Raw genomic sequence first — 20,691 nt, forward strand, 5'->3', positions numbered from 1 at the left:
TCAAGGAGTCAGCCCAGCAACCCACACAGTCTGTGTTTGGGAGCACAAAGAGAACTGCGCAGACCGACTGTTTCTATAAAATACAATCTCTGACTTATTTTGACCAGGAGCAAAATGCAGCCTAACAGCAGAGAACAGCAATTCATTCCTTTGTATACCCAAGGGGGGGATTAGGTGAGGGAAAGTCCAACAGAGAGCAGCTGAGGCCTGCCCAAGCTGCTGGGACCAGCACCTCTGTTCCTGCAGAGGAAGCCCTGGCAGTGCCCGCAGCCTTGTGCCTTTGCTGGGAAGCCACAGGTATTTGCAAACAAAAGCATCTCTGTTCTTTAGCTGCATATTTAGAAGAAAAAATAATAATAATAAAAAAATCAGCTTGCAAGCATACCGCACAGTTTGGTTACTTTAAAACAGGGCACAACTACCACATTGTGCATCTCGCCCACTGTGCCAAGAAACATGGACCGGTATCCGGTTATAAAAGAGACTGATTGTTTGAAATGAAATAAAGTAAAAAAAAAACACAACAACCACCCAGTTTAACATGACAGATGTGCACCAGCACGGGCTGGCGGTGCAGCTGACTGTGGGCAGCCACAGCTGGGATCAAAGCGGGCCACAGATCCGCCACAGAGCCCTGATGGAAGGGGCCAAGGGTGGAAACCTGAGGGGCCTCTACTGCAGGAGGCGATGCCGGGAGAAGTCATGGCAGACGGGAGGCAGAGCTCCCATCCTGAAAGCCCCCGAAGCCTGAGGGGACGCACCTGGTGGGCTGGGCCAGGCTCTGCAGAGTGCAGAGCAGAGCATCGCCATCACTCTTCAGGCTCTCCGAGTGCTTCTCGTTTGAAGTTATCTGGAACGAAAAGAAAGAGGGCTTATCAAAGGCAGAGAAAGAAATTCCTCTCTGTCATTTTCTGCGGGATAGGGAAGGAGGAAACAAGTTACAGCATTTGTTACCCTTGTAAATGGAATGTGACATTAAAGAGACTCAAGAGAAAAGTCCCTTTTAGCAAACAAGGCTGAAGTTTAGGCGCAGGCTGTCCAAAATGTCTCAGCTTAATTAACAAAATCCGCTCTTTTTCTGAGCGCCTGTATATGTGTGAGTTCACACATCACAGTCTGCCGACCCTGATTTCATTCTTAGGACCACTGCAAATACAAACCTCATTGATTCTGAATTCCAGGGGGACCCGAGGAAAAACCAGCCAAGCCTGTACCAGTCTTAACATCAGGACACGTAGGATTTTCTCTGGTTGAAAGTCACTGCAGTGGTAACAGCTGTATTTCAGTTGTTTCTTGCCGCTCACCGTTCATTATGAATATTGCCTGCATAGAGCTGTCTCCTACAGAGCACGCTATGAATGAGCCAGCCTGTATGTCCTTCAGTATCAAGAACATCATCAGTTCCTGCTTGCAAAGGTAAGTAAACATGGGCCAAACAGAAAGGAAAAGGAGAGGATCAGAGCAGCTGATTATTTTGATACTGAAGGAGTTAATGCCTGAAACAGCAAATTCTAATCCCAAAATCTGGCAAGGACTTTTAAGCCTTAGCATGCCATGGCTGGTCCTATTTACCATTGATCAAGCAACACGTCTTTGAGTCTCCCTCTTAAATTACCTGAGAAGCTGTACTTAGAGCTGCCACCCCCACCATTTATCAGCAGTGATTCTCAAAGGCTACAGCTGTAATCAGAACATCCTGTTGTTAGCAGGAATAGGGATCTGTCTGCAGTACACTAACATCTATCCCGCGTGTTGGGGAAAAAAAAAAAGAACAGTGACCTCATTACCTAAGTATAAATCATTAGTAAGTTCTGATTACATGTTATTGGGCATTTTTACTCTCCTGAGGTCATTTCTGAACCCTTTGATGTATATTTCAGCAATCCATCATATTTCAGTAATCCATTTGTCTTGAATTCAAATCCCGTAGCTGAAAAAGATATTTTGTAATCCGAGTTCTGAATTTCAGGACCAAGACACACAGCTGTACCAGTATGGCTGCTGAGAGAGGGAACTGCTCCAACCAAAAGACACAGCTGTTCCTTCCCAACGCGGGCTCCTAGTCTCTGCTAAAAACTTCCAACCAACTCTGAGGTACCCCTCATGCTCGTCCCCCCCATTTATCCCACATACTTGAAGGAGAAGAGGTCACAGGAGAACAGTCACTGAAACTTGGGTCATGCTTCATGGAGTTAAGATGTCAAATACAGGCTACTGGTATCTCTAGTTCTAATAAACCCTAATGCTTAGGTGCTGAAATCTGTACCACCTCCGTGTTCTTTTAACAACTTCTCCTTTGTGCATTACACATCAACCATTCAGAATACATTCAATTATAAAACCTTATACCAGATTTTGTTTTGTTTTCTTTTTCTCCTAATTCTGAAATGCTCTACTTCAAATAATGAGTTATCCCTATGGAATTACAGGATCTGACTACAAGTTTGCCTGTGTTGCAGCATGCCTTGTGCCATTATTATCATAGAATCACAGAATGGTTTGGGTTGGAAGGGACCTTAAAGCCCACCCAGCTCCAACTCCATGCAATGGGCAGGGCTGCCACCCAACAGATCAGGCTGCCCAGAGCCCCATCCAACCTGGCCTTGAGTGTCTCCAGGGATGGGGCACCACAGCTTCTCTGGGCAGCTGTGCCAGGGCCTCACCGCCCTCTGAATAAAGAATTTATTCCTAATATCTCGCCTAAATCTCCCCTATCTAGAAAACACTGCAGTGATGCATTGCCAGCAGTGCAGGTGGCACCCCAAGGCAGGAACTGGCTCAGCAGCACTCTGCAGACCTCTTAACATATTAAAAGATGGCTCAGTTTTTGTCTTCATTTTGTTCCACAGATGATAAAAATACATTAACACATCAAGATGTCAGCAATCAAACTTCCTGGAGCCACATGTACTTTTCATGCATTTCATTGCCTTTTTCTCCTTCCCAGCACTTCTGTATCCTTCATCCACACCAGTTAGAATTTTAACAACTTCTTTAAAAATCTCCTGTAACAATGCTGATTTGTTAGGGCTGGCTACAACACATACTCGATCACATAATCAATAGCTGTTCCATTAACTTCAAATGTAATTAAATCTCAGTTTAGTTGCATACTCACTGCAATTTTAGAAGAATTTCAGAAGGACTTTTCCTTTATTAAGCTAATAACCATTCTGAAGCTTTCCTTTTTTCAGTTCTATTCAGCAAGGATGAGTCATAAAGAATTCCATAATTGATACATAAAGATCAGTATTTACTTACACTTAAGAGTAGCTGTCCAGGTACTGCGGGGCTGCTGAGGGTGAGTGCAGGAAAGAAAACAGCATGAAACACTCAAAGGAAGAACACTTCTGTGGCACTGAGGGACATGGTTAGCGGGCATGGTAGTGATGGGTAGGTGATTGGACTAGATAGTCTTAGAGATCTTTTCCAACCTTAATGATTCTGTGACTTAATGATTTTTTGCTAACAAATTGAGAAATGTTCGATTCTCGACCTAAAAGACTTTTACAACTCAATTTTCAAGAAGACATGGAAACTTAAGAGAATTACTTTTCTTAAGGCCTCTGGTTTCGCCATACTTCCCCTGATTAGTCATAGCTCACAAATATTGTAACTTAGAACTGAGTTAAAAATGACCCTGCAGTAAGCTGTTCTGTCACCATTTTGAAGAGGAAGGTATCATTACAGAGTCACAGAATACCCTGAGTTGGATGGGACCCATAAGGATTATCAATGATCCTTCTGCAGACCTCATCCCTGCGAAACAATGGCACACAGACACAATCAGGCCACTTCATAAACCTTCTTTCACATAAACTTGGCTTTTTTTCCCAAACGTGGTTTGATGTTTAAATCTCAAAGAGATGCTTCTTACTTCTTCTTCAAGCTTAATGCAGTTAAGCCAATTTTCTTGCAGAATCAATTAGCTGAGTTTCTCGCTCAGCTTTGCTAGCGATGAGTGCAACCACTGACAGTGCATGGGCTGGTTTATCAAACACCAGATATTCACACTCCACCGAGCTATTTGCAGGCAGTGCAGGAATCAAATGAAGTGCATTCCTTGGTTTGTCATTCACCATTTGTGGACAGTAACCCTCAGCCACTGCCTCTTTCAGAGGAGCGCTGTGACCAAGAATATGCTCAAGGAAGGATCAGTGCAGGTGGGAGCGCTCACGAAGGTGGCTGCAAAGTGCTGTTGCTCTCCATGATGCATGAGATCTCACATTAAGGACTGAGCACCTTTCTGACATCCAGCCCATCAGAGCAGGCTTCCTTGCTACTCTTCTCTCTACAAACGGTTCTACTGCAGAGAGACAGATGGAATGCATGTGGGAAGAACAAATCAAGTCAGACGAGTTATATTTACGTTACTAATTGCCAGCTCATCTGAACAGGCCTGAGCAATGTTGCTGGACCATAAAAACAAGAAATGAAAGTTACAAATGCATGAGTGTTCCAGGTGTGCTTTGGCAAGCACTACTATCGGCAGGGATTGCAGACACAAAGACGCTGTGGCCTTCAGATCCTGCAAATACATGTGAAAACAAGCAGGTATCTGCGACAAAAAAACCCCAACACCCTACAATAGACAGTTTAACTCTGATTTTAGAATTCAAAAATCCTTTTTCTTTTTTTTCCCCCCTTCTTTATGAATAAAATTCGTGATCCACTGAAGTCAGCAGCAAACTCCATTTGACTCTGATAAGTCCAAGATTTCACTCAGCGTGTTTTGTTGTCTTGTAATTTGTAGATGTGCAGGTTTATTTCCAAGCTCAAAGCAGTTTCCACTGCTAACTTGCAGACAGCCGGGCTCCAGGCAGGCTGAGCACACTGCCTCAAGGGCCTGCTGCAGTGAGACAAGGCAGGTCCGCTCCCCTTCTATCACTGTTAATTGATTTTGGAACTGAGGTCGGAATCGGATGATCTTTGAGGTCCCTTCCAACCCTAGCCATTCTACGATTATGATTTTGAGTGTTCCTAGATGCCTTACACTTTGATGCTATTTTCGGCCCTACAGTGTATGCATAAGGCACACAAAGGCATGCTCCGTAAGTGCTCTAAAGTTATAAAAATGCCCACTTTGAGGGCAAAGTCTAAGCACTGGAGAAGCCTTATAAAACCCCAGGGTAATTATTGAACTGAAGTGTGCTCCCAGCCTTGTGTGAGTTTTTGATATTCTTGGTGGTGGTGGTGCTAACAGTGCTCCCAACTAATTTTTAGAAAATACAGAATGCCTTTATAACCCAGAAAATAGACACTATCACAGCTTCTATCCTCTGCAACTGATTTCAGAATATGTGACTTGGTGGAGGTGGACAGGGCAATCTCTTTACCAGTTGGCCACAGTGACTCCATTAGCAAAAGTAACTCACAGTCCTGTCCAGCAAAAGGTAGTTCCAAAATGCCAGAGAAGACTTTCACACAGTGTTACAGGGTTATGTCACACATAGAATCATAGAAACATTAATGTTGGAAAAGACCACCACGATCATCTATCCCAACCCCAACCCATCCCCACTAACCACATCCCTCAGTGCCACATCTACACATTTCTTGAACACCTCCAGGGACGGTGACTCCACCACTTCCCTGGGCAGCTTGTTCCAATACGCACAGCCTGTTCCACAGTGCTCATTAGAAAGCCCAACATCAACATGACATTAAAAATAAACACTTGCCACTGTATTGCTGGTGACCTCATCCGCAAACACAGGTTCATCCATCATCTGCACGCTGACGGCTCCGCAAGGTATCACTTCAGAATAATTTCAGTCTGCCCAGACATTCCCTGCTGGCCCCAGACATCAGCTTTAGCAAAAAGGGGCACGGACAGAGCTTGTACATTCTGTCAAGTCCCTCATAGGTCTCACTGTATCTGAAGAGACACCTGCTGGTCTCATATGAATTCCCCCATAAAATAGAGAAGGCATCTACCATTTATATTTTCCAGTGAAACCACAAAACAGCCTGACTACACAGTTTGGAGTCATACCCAAATTTGATTGATATATGCTCCAGAAGTTAGGGACGGACTCCTTTTCTGGACATAGCAATGAACACAACTGACCCCAGATCTTTCACTACAATATTTCATGCTATGGTGGTTCAAAATAATTTCCAGTGTTTCTACGCTTGTATGGGTAAGAACCTTTACTACAGATAACTCATCTTCTCACTAATAGGAAAAACAGAGACACCCAGAATACATTGGAAAGTGCCGACCTTTAAATAGCAATTACTACACGGGAAAAGTATGCAAGCAACCAAGCAAGTACCAATTTCATAAATGCTTACACATATCCAAGGACGCAAACACTTGAGCAGCCATGCCCGTGATGCATAAAGGAACTGACTAAATCCCTATGAACTGCCAAGCATTTACAACTCACCGGAGAAATCTGAGTTTCAATGCATAGTCTCAAAAAATAATAAATAAATAAATAAATGAATGAAACCCAAGAACAACAACCAAAAAAGCTGGTCCTGCTTTAAAATGCTCCTCATAAACATAAAGACTACTACGCCATCATGAAGCCAAATTCATTTGAGTGGACACTGTCAAACTGCCCTTGTACAGACCTGTTGGTGCAATTCAGGCTTCCCCTGGGCAGAACCCTTTTATAGCACTAACTGTTGCCGAGGATGAAGCAGAAGAACTTTGTGCTCACATTGGTTATCATCTGGATACAGCATTCCAACAACTAAAAACCTGTACAACTTGACTTCGAGTTTCAGATTTACCATTCCAAGAATAGAAGGAATACCATGAGCTATATTAAAAAATAAGATAGAATATGAAAAATGAATACTCAAAGAATAAAAAGAGCAACAAAATCTTAAAAATCATTACGGACTATGAGTTTAAGCTAAATATTAAAGCATTAAACATTAATTCCTTCATAACCTTTATAGGCTTAGTTTCTACGGACACATAAAACTTGGACATAAAGCCCTTGAGGTTTTCTTTTAGTACCAAAAATGGATAGTCCTTCATACAGTGCAAAAAGACAAAACATAGGTCTGGAGAGGTTTTATTAGAGGAGAAAAGCATCGTTATTTTTATGTTTTGTATAAAAAGCAACGGGATACGTAAATGACTGAACAGGGATATAAGTCTCTAAACCATCTATTTCTGAGGAAAATGATGCTTTATGTAATGGTTGGATTTGCATAAAATTGTAAAAATGGTCATAAAAACAAATGAACTTCTAAAATCTGTCTGCTCATTGTCATGTGACAGATGGTTCTGGCTGCCTGGTGGAAAGCAAACAGCTTCCTAGTTGGTCCTCTCTGACCTCAAACTAAATCATTTTGGTCTATCCATTTTTTGTTAGGTTTTTGTTCTTTTTAAATGAGCGCAGTTGAATTTAGGTGTCTTTACAGCAGCTAGTAAGTCATGCATGTGCAATTACAGAGAAGAGGTCAAAAGGAAGGAATAGCGATGAGCCCAACAGATGACACGGCTGAGCAATCTCAACAGAATTGCTCTATGTAAAATTACAGTGCGCCAAAACACCAAATGAATCCAGCAATACTTCTGTGCCCGCAGAAACAATGAATTAGGTCTCCATAACAAAATACAACAACAACAAAACAACAGTGATAGTCACTGGAAATTATGCTAGCCTTGAATGATGAATCAAAGAAACAAGTAGCAGGTTTCAGAATGCTTGGCTTCACTGTACAATCAGAAGGAAAACATCTGTCTGTATGAAAACAGAGTGCATTTCTCACTGCTGACCAACAGTTCTGCTTTCTGGATGGCTCCTGTATCTATTCCTAACCATACTGGGCTCCCAGCATCCGAACATCAGCACAGCTGATCCCTAGAGATGGCTCTCAGAAAGTGAACACATTTCCAAAGAAGGAGGTAAGAAACTTTTCACAGGAACACAAGCCCACAGCTTGCCAGCCGCTGCAATAAACACTTTTCCTTCTTGCTGCTCTCTGAAAAGCAGGTTCCATACTTGATTCCCCTCGTTATAAGAGATAATCCAGTACAGACTGACTGAACACTTTAATGACAATCATGAAAGATCACCAAAATGGCAGCCCAACTCCGCACCCAAGGCAGACACACACGTTTCCAGACTCGCGCTACTCATTCCAAACAAGAAGACTAAATAGAGTTAATACCTCCATATGCCAACTTGCAAGTAAGAGCTTATATCAGAGGTCAGCCCTGCTCACTGTAGTTCCCCCTACTGAAGAGCACAAGTTCTCTGTCAGTCACATTCTGGATGTCATCACTATTAGCCATTTTGTTCTGTTTGGACTCCATACACTTCACTCTGAGTACTGCTGGTTTAGTGCTATCAAGCAGGTAGTGATCTCATAATTTCATACCCACTTTCCTCTTCATATCTCAGCTCACAGGTACCCACACTTGGCTTGATGACCACATTCATCGGTCATGAATAGATTCCTGAGAGGCTCCTGTATCAGTTCACTACATTCCAGGTCCTCGCAGTCTATGTAGGAAAGAAATCCTTGCAGCTGCCCCCAACACAATACCATCTTCCTGTTCTTTATAATCATATTTCAAGATACAGAAAAATGTAAACATTGCAGAATTTCTTTGCTGCAACTGCACAACAAAAGGGCCCTAAGACAAGGTTAAATGATTTAGAGCAGAAACTTGCAAAGAAAGGATAAATCACCTTTTTTTACTCTCAGTACAGTGCTTTACAGTCATCTTAATCTTTTCTTATCAGCTGACATTTCCAACACATGCAAGAAGAGCTCTTATTATGCCAGGGAGCAAAAAGGATCAAGCTCTTCAACCTGGCAGTCTTCTATCAACAACAAAAGTGAAAAGATACAGCAACTGAAGGTCCAACATGATGTCATTAACCAGTGACATGAATGCTAATATACTGTATTACTGTTGATAAAAGATGTCATGGAAGACCAAGGTTCATTTTATTTAAGGGCAAGCTCAAGCTGCTGGTAACTCATCCCTGACAGTTTAAAAAGAAAGGCAGCACATGACAACTCTGCATAAACACCTGATGGCAGATGGATGAAGGGAGGGGCTGTGTGTGCAGCTCATGGGCATGGGGGATATTTCCTTTTGGTGTCATTGCTCAGCTGTGATCACCTAAGTGGGAGAAAGTAAGGAAGTATCTATCGCAGTGTCAACAAATGAATAAAGAAATTATAAACTAGTTACTTAAATTGCTCTTCCTCACCACACAGAAGGCTGTCTGGTACTGAGTTATCACAGATACTCCAGCTTATCTTCTGCATTGTGTATTCAAACAAATTTTAGCTAAATTTAAGCCATGCAATTAAGTAAATAATCACAAGCACTTGAGTTTAAACAGTTTAAGAAATTACCAAGCACTTAGCTAGAATGTGACATCCACATACACACCCACTAAGATGGCTAACTTGAACTACCACTGATGGTGATTCACAATAACCCATTGCATTCCATGCTGCGGAAGACTTGGGAACAGCAATCAGCTGTACTGTATCAGGCAAGAGAGAATTAATTTCCAAGCAAGGGGACAACAGCTCCTTCAACATCTGTGCCTTGAGTGTACTGTGATGGAAGTTCTTATTTTGAAAGCTCTGTAAATGTTAAAGTTCTGAGCTACCAGCAGAGGAAAGACGCTAGCACAACATTTTAAGTGCACCTTTATGTTTATAAAACACATTCAAATTGGAATTAGTTATGTCATCTAATAGTAACGTGGTCCATGGGACTTGACAAATGAGTTTTGCTGGGTATGGCTGCCATGTCTTTTGTTTGTTTGTTTGTTTTTTTAAATGGTAAAAGCCACTGCCCTAGCTGCTGCTGCATTTCATTGTCAGTGGTTCTTGTCCCTGGAGCAGGAACAGGAGAATAAGATCTCTTCCTATCTCACCGTGAGCTCACAGATCTTTGTCACTTAAAAGTTGGAGATTAAGAGGCAGAAAACAAAGCTTTCTTGGTGAAGAAACAGGTGGACAATGAAGGGAGAAATCTTGCCTTCCATAGACACAAATGGTGCAGAATTGCCAAACTAAAAAGCCTTATTTCCTATAGAAAGTAAACAGTTTAATTTGGATAGAAGAACATTCACTGCAAGACAAACTGATCGCTTCTCTTTGTAACTCCGTAATACAACAAAGACTGACATCATCATTTTGATGCTTATCTTGAACAAGCAGCCTAGAAGGCAATGTCTAATAAAAATTTAGGAAGTGACTTTTATGTTAAATTGCCAAGCATATCCTATTGAAAAATATAATAAATATGAGCCCAGCTGCTGCGGCTCAACATTAACCAGCTTTGTGATGCATTGTTTGTTTGGCCATGAGATGCTTGCTGAGACAAGTTAAACTTCAATCTTGAGTTGTAATATTAAGTCTTTCAGGGGGAAAATTCTTCTTTGTAGTTTTTGTTATCTCCAAATACGTTATATTTGAGTATCGGCAGATGAACAAACATTCGCTCATTTTACATGTGTCGGCTTTTTGCTTTTATCTTGTGTGTGAAATTGGTGCTCAAGAAATAGATACCACTGGCCAAATGCAATCCTAATGAATGCAGGGGTTCTGAGAAACTTCGCCCACGCAGATCAGGCGGTGACCCTTATGCTCAGCTTACAGCACTGCCACTGCTGCAGCCTTGGCTTCAGCTGAATAGACAATCCTATCGAACTGTGTACAAAAGGCTGCCGACGGCGCAGCTTTCAGCTATGATCTAATCAGGATGTGAACTGGGTATTTTCCCCCTCGTTTTCTTTGTGACTATGAGAAGAAAGTCGTCAAGTATTATTATCACTGCTAATACACACAGTATCCAAACACAGGATCCAAATATAGCATTTCAAATGTTATAAAGCAGTTTGTTTTCTCCCAGGGGTTTATAGATAAAATCCTCCAGACACTTTTGCTGATGGGCAGCTAATTACATCATTGTTTTCAGTTTGATCTTACGCAACTCCTATGAACAAGGTGTGCCTTAAAATTATGTGGTGCGGTCCATTTGCTTAACCTGATTAGGTTGATAATTTAAATATTAACACTGTTACGGAAACAAAAGCAGGCATCCTCATTAAAAAGAAGTCATATACACTCGCATTGTGCTCTTTTAAGAAGACAACACTTAATGTTTTCAGAATCCAATGAAACATCTGGATGGCTGCCACACGATACTGCCTTTTGCTCCCATACCCACAGTGGCAGTCAATTTGATAACTTTGTCCTCCAGGACAAGGTAACTAACTAAGTCATGCTGCAAACTTAATCACGTCACAATACAAAGCCGATATGATGATCTCATCATTGTTCCAGGAAAAGTAATAAACTCAACTTCCTATTTACATTGGAAAAATCTAACTTTCGGCAAATATCTTACAAAGGCCCTGACCACAGAGTACATAGAATAAGTAATGTGATAGGCACGCTGTTAAGGAAAATATTCATGTAAGCTAAACAGTGGAGTTTTGAAGTTTAATCAGATCTACGATCCTTTCTGGAAAGGTTAAGGTACCTGGAAGTTACACTGATGTCAGGATAAAAATAATTTCATAGATTAAAGTAAAGATTTATTGCTCTATTTCAAGCACTCAACCCAATCTAAATTAGTTCATTTTGAAGCATGCAGAAACAAAATCTAAAATGACTAACCCTGACTTAAAAAGAATACCTGTCTAATCAAAGCCCCTAGCTCACCTGTTGGAGGTTTTTTGTTGTTGGTTTGTTGTTTTTTTTAACATCTAGCAGGGAAAGTTTAATCTTCTAAGAGTTGTTGATTGCTTCCAAAGATTTGAAGGATGATTGAGATTATCATTCTAAAACAGCACCCAGGGGAACTGGGTGGATCAAGGGATTTTTAATGAGATATCAAGTCTCTCACATCCACACTGCTGATTTAAGTTCAATCCAAGACAAAGATCACCCATCTGGTGGTCATCTGATGATCTGCAAGACAGGTGATATTCTTACTCTTACATGTCTTAAGAACACTGAACTGCCAGTGAATTTGGCACTGTTTGCAGTGAAACCAGGGAATGAGCTGACAATGAGAATAATTAAATTAACTCTGTCCCTCAATACAGTAACATAAAACAAGGCATTGGCTTGCTGGATCAGATTTAGATCACAGTTACTTTTCTTACACTTCTTATAATATGCATTTCAGACTCAAAGACTACTTAGGGAAAATTGAAATGAAGTATTTCAGTAAGGTAAAAATTACTAAGTTCCAGGGTAGACATACTGGGTTTTAATGACTTATAATTTACAGAGAAGCCATCACTAGATGAGAGTGAGTCAGACAGCTTCCCATTATGGGTTTCTGAAGGAGTAGTCATTATCACATGTCAGCTGCTCGTAATGTAGCACTCTTCAGTCTTTGCTCATTTCATAATAGCAAACTAATCATTTCCAAACATTTATTTACCAGGAAATTTAGATTCTTGCTTCCCTTATAGATGATAGTAAATATATCATTTAAAAATACTTAACTAATCACAGCTGTTCTACATATCTTTGTTTGAACTATTTGCAACTCCTAATACTATGATTCTTCATTTATTAATGGGACTGACTTAGAACAGACGAACTGCATGACATATATTACTTTTTCCTGACTACTGGACTGGGTCAGACTAAGAGTCCACCTCCCAGGCCTAAAGCTCTTTGCTTCCAGTATATAACATGTCTACTCATTTAAAATGGCTACAATGGAAACCAAGCCCACAGCAAGCACATGGAGATGGACTGACTTACCTGCATATGAATCAGTGGGTTGGGCACCCACTAATTGATGCAGCAGGAGTAGAGCCTCTTCCCTCAGTCAGCCTTCTTCCTTTCCCCCCTTCCCTCCCAAAAGTACTCCTTCCACCCCTTAAACCCTTAAACCAAGGCCCTTCTCCCAGCAGGAACCTTCCTCTCAGCTCCATGGCAATTACTTCCCACTTGGGAAGGTCAACCTTAGGTTCCTTAGGTCAGGAAACCACCAGAGCATACTTGTCTTAGAGGACATACTCCATACTTGTCTTAGGGGATGAAAATGGCAAGCATAGTTCACAGAATGGAAATGGGGTACAAGGTTCCTTCACATTATTACAGAATTAACACTGCCATCAACACTTCCCTCAGTGTTCTTGGGGAAGCCTTGGGTACAGTACTCTGAAATAGTTGGTGAGAACATAGAGCTGACTGTTTGTAGCCAAATTCACAAGGTTTGGCAAGTGCCCAAGTAAAGAGAATCCATGAAGAGAAGGTCTACAGAGGAAGCCCCTTCTTCTCATATTTCCTGTGGTCTGCAAGAGGAGTGCCACCCTCTGCCAGGAGGCAGCTAATGTGCTTCTTGGTACCCTTCTATGCGCAGTCTGGAAACCCTGCCCATGGCTTGGGAGGTTGTAACTAGAGGATCTTTGAGGTTTCTTCCAACCCAAGTTATTCTATGATTCTCCAGTTCCTCAGTCATGAGTGGGATGTTTGATCAGAGAAATGTGCTCCAGGACAAGGTGTCTTCCTGAAGCCAGACTTTGCCCTCTCTTTGCTGTCCTTCTGCACCCACTAGGATGGGTAAGGCAGGTGCCTTCAGACTCAAGACATATTGCCCCAGAAGCCAACTTGCCACAACAAAGTAGCCTTTTTCACGGTATTACAGTAGGCGGACTGACATACATTTTTGCTACATGCCAGCACCTTTCCAACAAGAATAAGGCTTATTTTTCTTCATATCATGTGAGCGAAAATTTCCAAAAGGCCTTTATGAAGTCCATGTCCTTTGACAAGGTATTGTAAAAAATGACAGCAGGCCAGTCCTTGCCAAAATTAAAAGCCAGTGACCATTACAGGAAACAAATGGCAGTCCAAGAGAAGTACTGACCCAGCCAGAGGGAAGCTTCTTACTCACTTCTGGTCCCATGGACACTTCTTAGACCAATATAATGCAAGCTCCGAAGTCCGTATAGTTAGGGTGATTTTTCTCTACATATATTATTCAGTATCTATCATTACTGATACGATACTGAATGTTATCTGCAATTCTGTCATCCATTCAAACAGTATTTTGTCTGCAACTCTTCACAGTCAGTCTTATTTTTAAATAACTCTCTATTATTAAAAACCTTTGTCACGTTGTCATCTCTTTACTCGGGCAATTTATGAACACATTCCATAGGAAAGATCTTGGTGGGTTTACGATAGTAATTCACATTTATGATGAAAAAAAACCTATTTATTATTTCCTATCATTTAAGCTGTTATTAATCTTGTAAAGAACGTTGCTCTTTTCTACAGCAGCTTAGCTGCTTTAGGAAGTCCTACTGAGTGACCTTATGGAAAGCCTTTTAAAAATCCAAGTCTACTATATCAAATAGATCACAACTCTACACAAACTACTGAGTCACTTGGAGGATTTGGAGAAATATGAAATTCATTACAGACGTGATACTGACTATTACTTAAGGTGTCATTTTTACTTTTTGTTTACCTACCTATTCCTTATTACCTTACCTACCAGTCCCGTCTTCGAAAAGAAAGTTAATAGTTTGCAGATCCCTGGAGATTTATTGAAAATTTTAGTGTAAATGATGATTTTACTTGATGGGTCCTTAAGCATAAAAAAATGATTGAGATGACAAAACTGTGTAACTTTTATTAGCAAAGATCAGAAAGTCTGAGAAGTGAAATTTGTGGCATAAGACTTTCCTTCTTCAGAGGAATACTTCCTATGTCAGCATACAAGATGCATCTTTGATACAAAGACTTAGCAGTTTCTCAAAGCTTTGTAGATAGCAATGAATGACTACTTTCATTGCCGACAATGTATTTTTTCATTTGATGAACTGATACACCATTAAAAAGGACTCTCTATGACCACGAAGAATGACACTCTTGTCTCTATAATAAGACAATTATTTGAAAAATATACACATCAGAATACAAACCGGATAACCGACCATGATAGTTAACTCAATAATCAAATTGCTAGAAATACACAAACAAAAACCAAAATTATCTCTTCCTCGATGCTTATAGACATAATCATTCCATAAAATATAGAAAACTACAGACATTTGGAAGTCCTCTTATGGACATCACGCCTGGAGGTAAGCCATCTCATCACCTTGAAATGGTTTCTTATGATTTCTCTTGAAATTCACCCTGGACAAAACTGCAGATAAGACAGTAATTAGTGATTGTGTCTGTTCGTTATCACATTTCTATTCAAAAATTTTGCATGCCAGAGGGACTATCCTAAGAAGTGACACTCAGTGACATTCCCTATGAGGCACAGCTTCTGAATTGGCTCATAAAAATCAAAATGAGAAAAGATTTTGAAGAGCACGTTCCCATGCCTTTGTAGCGCATTTATGACAAATGCACAAACATAACTAACACATCTAGCTTTCGAGTCTGAGAACAAATTGTGGGTGTATTAGTTATTGCTTAATGAGAGTACCACTGAGAAGTGCTTTTAAAAAGGATAATAAGGCAGTGCAGAGAACTAAGATTCATGAAACTGTTTATGAGAGGAGGATAATTTTGTAATGGGTGTGGACTGTGGGAGTTTTCTGACTGGATGCTCAAAGCCAAGAAAAAACAACCCTTTCCTCTTTTTCTAAATGAAACTAAATCACCTCCTAAAGACATCAGGTAAATGGAAAAACTGTTGCTGCTATAAGACATGCAAGTACATTTAAACCAGGATATTACAGCATTTAATAAGCAGAAATCCCAGTTAGGAGTTTAGAGAGAGATACAGAATAAGAAATGCAAAATTAGAAAATGCTGCGAATGTATCTGAAAACATAACCACAATACTCATGAGAACACTGTGCTTGCAGTGTTAATAGAGGAAAATTTGCATAATTAAAAGGCACTGATAATTTTCGTAATGCAGGTGTAGCAGTAAGAACATCACTGCGTTGTAATTAGGAGAATTACATGTCAGTCTCATTTTAAATTGGACTCAGAAACTTCAGACATGTTAGTGACATTTATATGAGTAAAAGTTACCGGAACAACCATATTTAAAACACTAATGGGCAACTAACCTTTAGTTCATTAGCTGGAAAAAAAAAGACTGTCAAAAGTATGTTGCTAACCAACACTTGAAGGAAAAAGAAATTTCTCTAGACACTCTTTGATGATGTGGGACTGGAAGTGCTAAATTAGGGAAAATGTCAAAGAGTGGCTGGGGTGTGGAAACAGAGGGCTGACTGGCACACAGCTAAAAGTGCAAAAATCAGACTGTTAACAAAGAAGTCTCATGGGTGAGGCTGCCCCAAGAATAAGCTGGAAGCTGGCAGTGGGGAGGGAAGAGGAATCTGGCTGAAGGCAGTTATGTCCTTATGGCCTTCATCTTTTTATTTCGTAAAAAAGGGATCTGGAAAGTCGAGGCACAGATGGAACTGAATTTGGTGAGGGGTATGAAACAACAAAAAAGAGTTTCTTCAGATACACTGAGCAGAAGAGACGGGCAAAGGAGCATGAACCCCTCTGATAAGGGGAAAAGGGAGAGTCGGTCTCCTCCGTCATAGAGAAGGCTGAGGTACTTAACAAATTCTCAGCTCATTCTCCATGGCCAATCAGGCTTCCCGTGCCTGCTGTGTCCCTGAGCAGGGGCTGGGGAAGCAAAATCCTCTCAGCTTATGAGCAGAGCAATCCTGAGACTATGTCATGAGGCTAAATGTGTACAAGTCTATTGTGCAGATAACATGCATCCCAGGGTTCTGAAGGAACTGGCTGATGTGGCTGCAAAGTTGCTCTCCATCGTATCTGAAAGATCATATCCAACAGGCAAAGTCCTCTGTGTCCAGAAGAAGGGAAACTTCACTCCCATATTCAAGAAAAGAAGAAAGAAAGACCTGGGGAACTACAGGATGATGAGACTTACATATGTGACTGAAAAGATCGTGGAGTTCTGCGCTTAGGCTGTAGCAATCCCAGACTGAAGTGCAAACTGAATGTAGAGAACTCACTGAGAGCAGCATTGAAGAGAAGGACTTGGGGATCCTGGTGGACAAAAAGCTGGACATGAACCAGTAGAGAGCACTTGCAGCCCAGAAGGCCAACTGCATCCTTGGCTGTATCAAAAGAAGGGCAGCCAGAAAAGCAAGGGAGGTGATTCTTCCCCTCTACTTTGCCCTCATGAGGCCCCAGCTGGAATACTGGGTCCAAGCATGGGGTCCCAGTACAGTAAGGATGTGGACCTGTTGGTACAGATCCAGAGGATCCAGTGGATAGGGAACACCAGCTCACTAACTCACAGCTTTTCCTTTCTCTCCTTACTTAGGATGAACTCAGATCTTGGAAACTGAGACATTGCTTATGTTCAGGTTTGCTTCTATGGCTGACTGACAGAAGGAAATATTTCTTTACAACCCCTCTGCATAAAAGCCTGTAGCAACAGATGGATTTTGTAGCACAATCAACAACTTCTGACCATCAAACTAATGGGGAACAGACCAGAGACTACAGCAATATCAGCACTGGGGTAATCTAATTAAGAATGGCATTCATATTTAATCTGTGTTCCACTATTGCACAAGGACAGAGGCAGCACCTGATGTGCCCAAGGTATGTTCAAATCAATAAATGAAACTTCAGTCAGGCGGTTTGTAATGTGGCCAAGTGGTCAGTAAAACCAGACACTCGCATTCAACAGCAGAGGTCATCAAGCAGTGAAACCAGTGCTGCCTCTGAAGCACCGCATGGCCTCTAAGCTGAAAGGCAGAGGTGAAATATCTCTGAAAATCAGTATTTTCTATTTGGTACCACTAGTCAGGCTGAAGTTACTTAGTGCCTTTGACAGTAACACTGAACCTGATGCACACACATGCTGACTTTTAGGTATGAATTCTATGTATTCACAGATCCACTCATATTCGTATAAAGCCCAAAACACCAGTTACTGCAATGGAAGTAGTAATTTCAGTTATTATGTAATTGATAATTAATTTTGTTATTTGAATCGCAGAATTATTTTGTACTTTGGCTATAATACCCCATACTTTTCTAAATATGCCTCATAGGAAAGTTTCCCCATCTTAAAAAGATTCTGAGATATTTTTTAACACTACTGAAAGCATTTAGCCACACTTCAAGCTGCAGACTTTCAAACAGGAGCACAGAACACACGTATGTGAGAAGGGAATCACACATTTTAAAGAGCTGGCTAAATGTTGGCGCTTTGATTTTTGCCCTAGTTGTTGATTTGATTCCATGAGACCATGAAGAAGACCAACCAGTGGGAATTAAAACATTAGATCACAATAAATCAACAGACATGAAAACATTAGCTCAGGCATTAAATTTACATTTTCCAGACCATTGGCTCTTGTGACCCAGAATATACTGGGAAATGTGAAGTTCTGCTGTCAGTTCTGTAGCTCAGTTTCACTTTAGCCTAAAGCAGCAATTGTAAACTGCAGATTCTGGCTTCATTCTCTTGCCCTGCACTGTAGCATACTTGGTTTTAGGCATGGCATACTTATAATCCAACTGTACGTAGGAGTGGGGAAGATGAGGACCTTGCTCAGCCTCAGAGGGGGCTGATGCACTGTTTAAATGGTAACAGCAGCAGCTGGGGGACCATAAAATCAGCCACAGAGCTGCAGGAAGTTTTAGTGCACTGGGTGAGATGGGAAGTTTCAGACATTTCATTTTCTAATATGGAAGAAATTTTTAACGAGCATATATTGAGCTGCCACTTGTTGAAACCATTTCAAGCTTCCAAAAAAACTCAAACAAAAAAAGAAGTTTCAAGGTATGGCAAAAAACACATCACCAGATCAAAAGTCAAGTTCTTGACATGAGCAATAACTTTTCAGAAAGGTAGCTTAAAAAAGAAGTCATCAGAAGCTTTAAAACTATAAGCTGGTGATAGTGATAGTATCTCTTGGTAATCTTCAGGGAAACTACAGAATAGATTAGGAAAATTTAAACCTGAGGCAGACACTTAGAATGAAAAATCAAAGCACAGTCACTCTGAAGTTATAGTTACACAACTGCTATACAACTGTAGTAGCCAGAAAATGCCAATAATAAGCAACCATACATGTCACATCGGGTACTGACTATGCCAGAGAGGAAAAGGAGAAAAGATATTTTGCTGTATTTTGGCTAACCCGCTTTTAGCATGCTCTCTCTCCCTAGTATCACCACCTCATTCCCCTAACTCTGTGCTGCAGTACATGCTTTCCATGGGTTGCTTTTTTTCTCTTCTCTGTCTCCATGTTATATCAGACATCACACTAGAATAACACCAGCAACCAATGTTTAAACACATTTACCGCTATCACAGTTTCAACAGCAGTGCACAAAGGCTGTGATGTTTGCATCCTACCCGCTGCTATTCACTCTGCTCAACTCCATCGCACTGCCCTAGTAGGACGCACACATAAAAGTCCCTTTTGATATCTGAAGTGAACAACAGCTCTCCCAGACCTCTAACTTCACCTCTCTTGCAGAAAATTCAGATAAAGAAAAATCAACATAACAAGCAAGTTTGTGGTGGGAAGATTGCCCAGGCACTAAGGAATATTTAATTTTCTCAAGCAATAACAAATAAGTTACGGAACATTTGTAGCAATAGAAACAGAACATGATAAAAATACAGACAGGTTTTGGAGTGTTCCTGTAATAAATTACCACCTATCTGTGATCAAACATCATTAATGTAAGAATATTCTACAGATGAAACTTCAAATCCATTCTCACTTCAACTGGCATTGCCGTAACGAGGCCTTGCCCCACAAATAGAACACATGCCCTTTATTTGACATACACTGAAGGTCAACAGGTCTTCTGATAAGTGGGGATGGTTTGGGAGCTGTAAGCTTTCAATATACAAAAGGTGAAGTCTGTAGCATTTCTTTTTCATTCAGGGTAGCCATGGATCCAGCTTAGGGGGTCTGTGCATTGAGCCTAAAGCCTGGCTATTAGAAGTAAGATAGTGCACATCAAACTGGTCACTCAGGTAATCATAAACTGTGTCCTTTGCACTCTCTACAAGAGGTCTTACAGAGTTAAGCAGCACAGGGCAGGAGTAAAGATTCCTCCTCTTAAAGAGATGAAGAGAGGTTTCTCTCCTGATGGAAAGTTAGAGGACATCCAGGTTGCCTGAGCTACACCTGCACTTTTCCATGACACTATTCAAGGGCAGGAGCTCTAAAAGCATCCTCACATACACTGTGTGGATACTGTGCTACTGGAGGTTAGGAGTTCTCCTTGTAGCTTCAGCTTTGCTGGGACTAAGTGCAAGAAGCATTACTTTCAGAAGAAGTTACAGATGAACGCCCAGGTGGCCACCCCTCACCTATCCATCCAAGAAATGCAGAGGCATGGGATTCAGCCTTCCCAAGATTCTATAACCAGATTGTTTTCCTTTGGGATCAAGTTACTCATATGATGATAATTTGTTTCTTGAAGAAATTTTAAACAAAAAAACAGTCATTGCAATTCCTGGTATACTGGATAGGTTTTAAAGTCATAGGATAAGCTTGATTTAGTACAGAAACTTTCTGCACTGGATTTACTTTTAAAAATAACAAAATTAAATCCACAGACACTTCATCCATATATTCTTTCCCCTCAGAAATCATATCCATTAATGTTAAATCACACACCAGATAACAAAATCAAATATTAACTTTAGTCAAATACTTAAACCTTTACTGAGCAGGAAAAGGTGTGATCTTCTCATGTTAGTGGCTTGTTCTATAATACGTA

The 20,691-nt window shown here is 40.9% G+C and overlaps 1 protein-coding gene across 2 annotated transcripts in view; it reads right to left on the reverse strand.

Annotated features, from left to right (window-relative positions):
- The window catches only part of ULK4 (unc-51 like kinase 4), a 191,263-nt gene that overhangs the window by 3,475 nt on the left and 167,097 nt on the right, over positions 1-20,691 (reverse strand). For both annotated transcript variants that reach the window (XM_015854094.2, XM_015854095.2), the window contains one exon: positions 762-850. In XM_015854094.2, the coding sequence (XP_015709580.1) occupies positions 762-850 (89 nt within the window). The remainder of the gene's footprint in view (positions 1-761; positions 851-20,691) is intronic.

The sequence above is a fragment of the Coturnix japonica genome, chromosome 2 (assembly GCF_001577835.2).
Source record: "Coturnix japonica isolate 7356 chromosome 2, Coturnix japonica 2.1, whole genome shotgun sequence".
Lineage (NCBI taxonomy): Eukaryota > Metazoa > Chordata > Aves > Galliformes > Phasianidae > Coturnix > Coturnix japonica.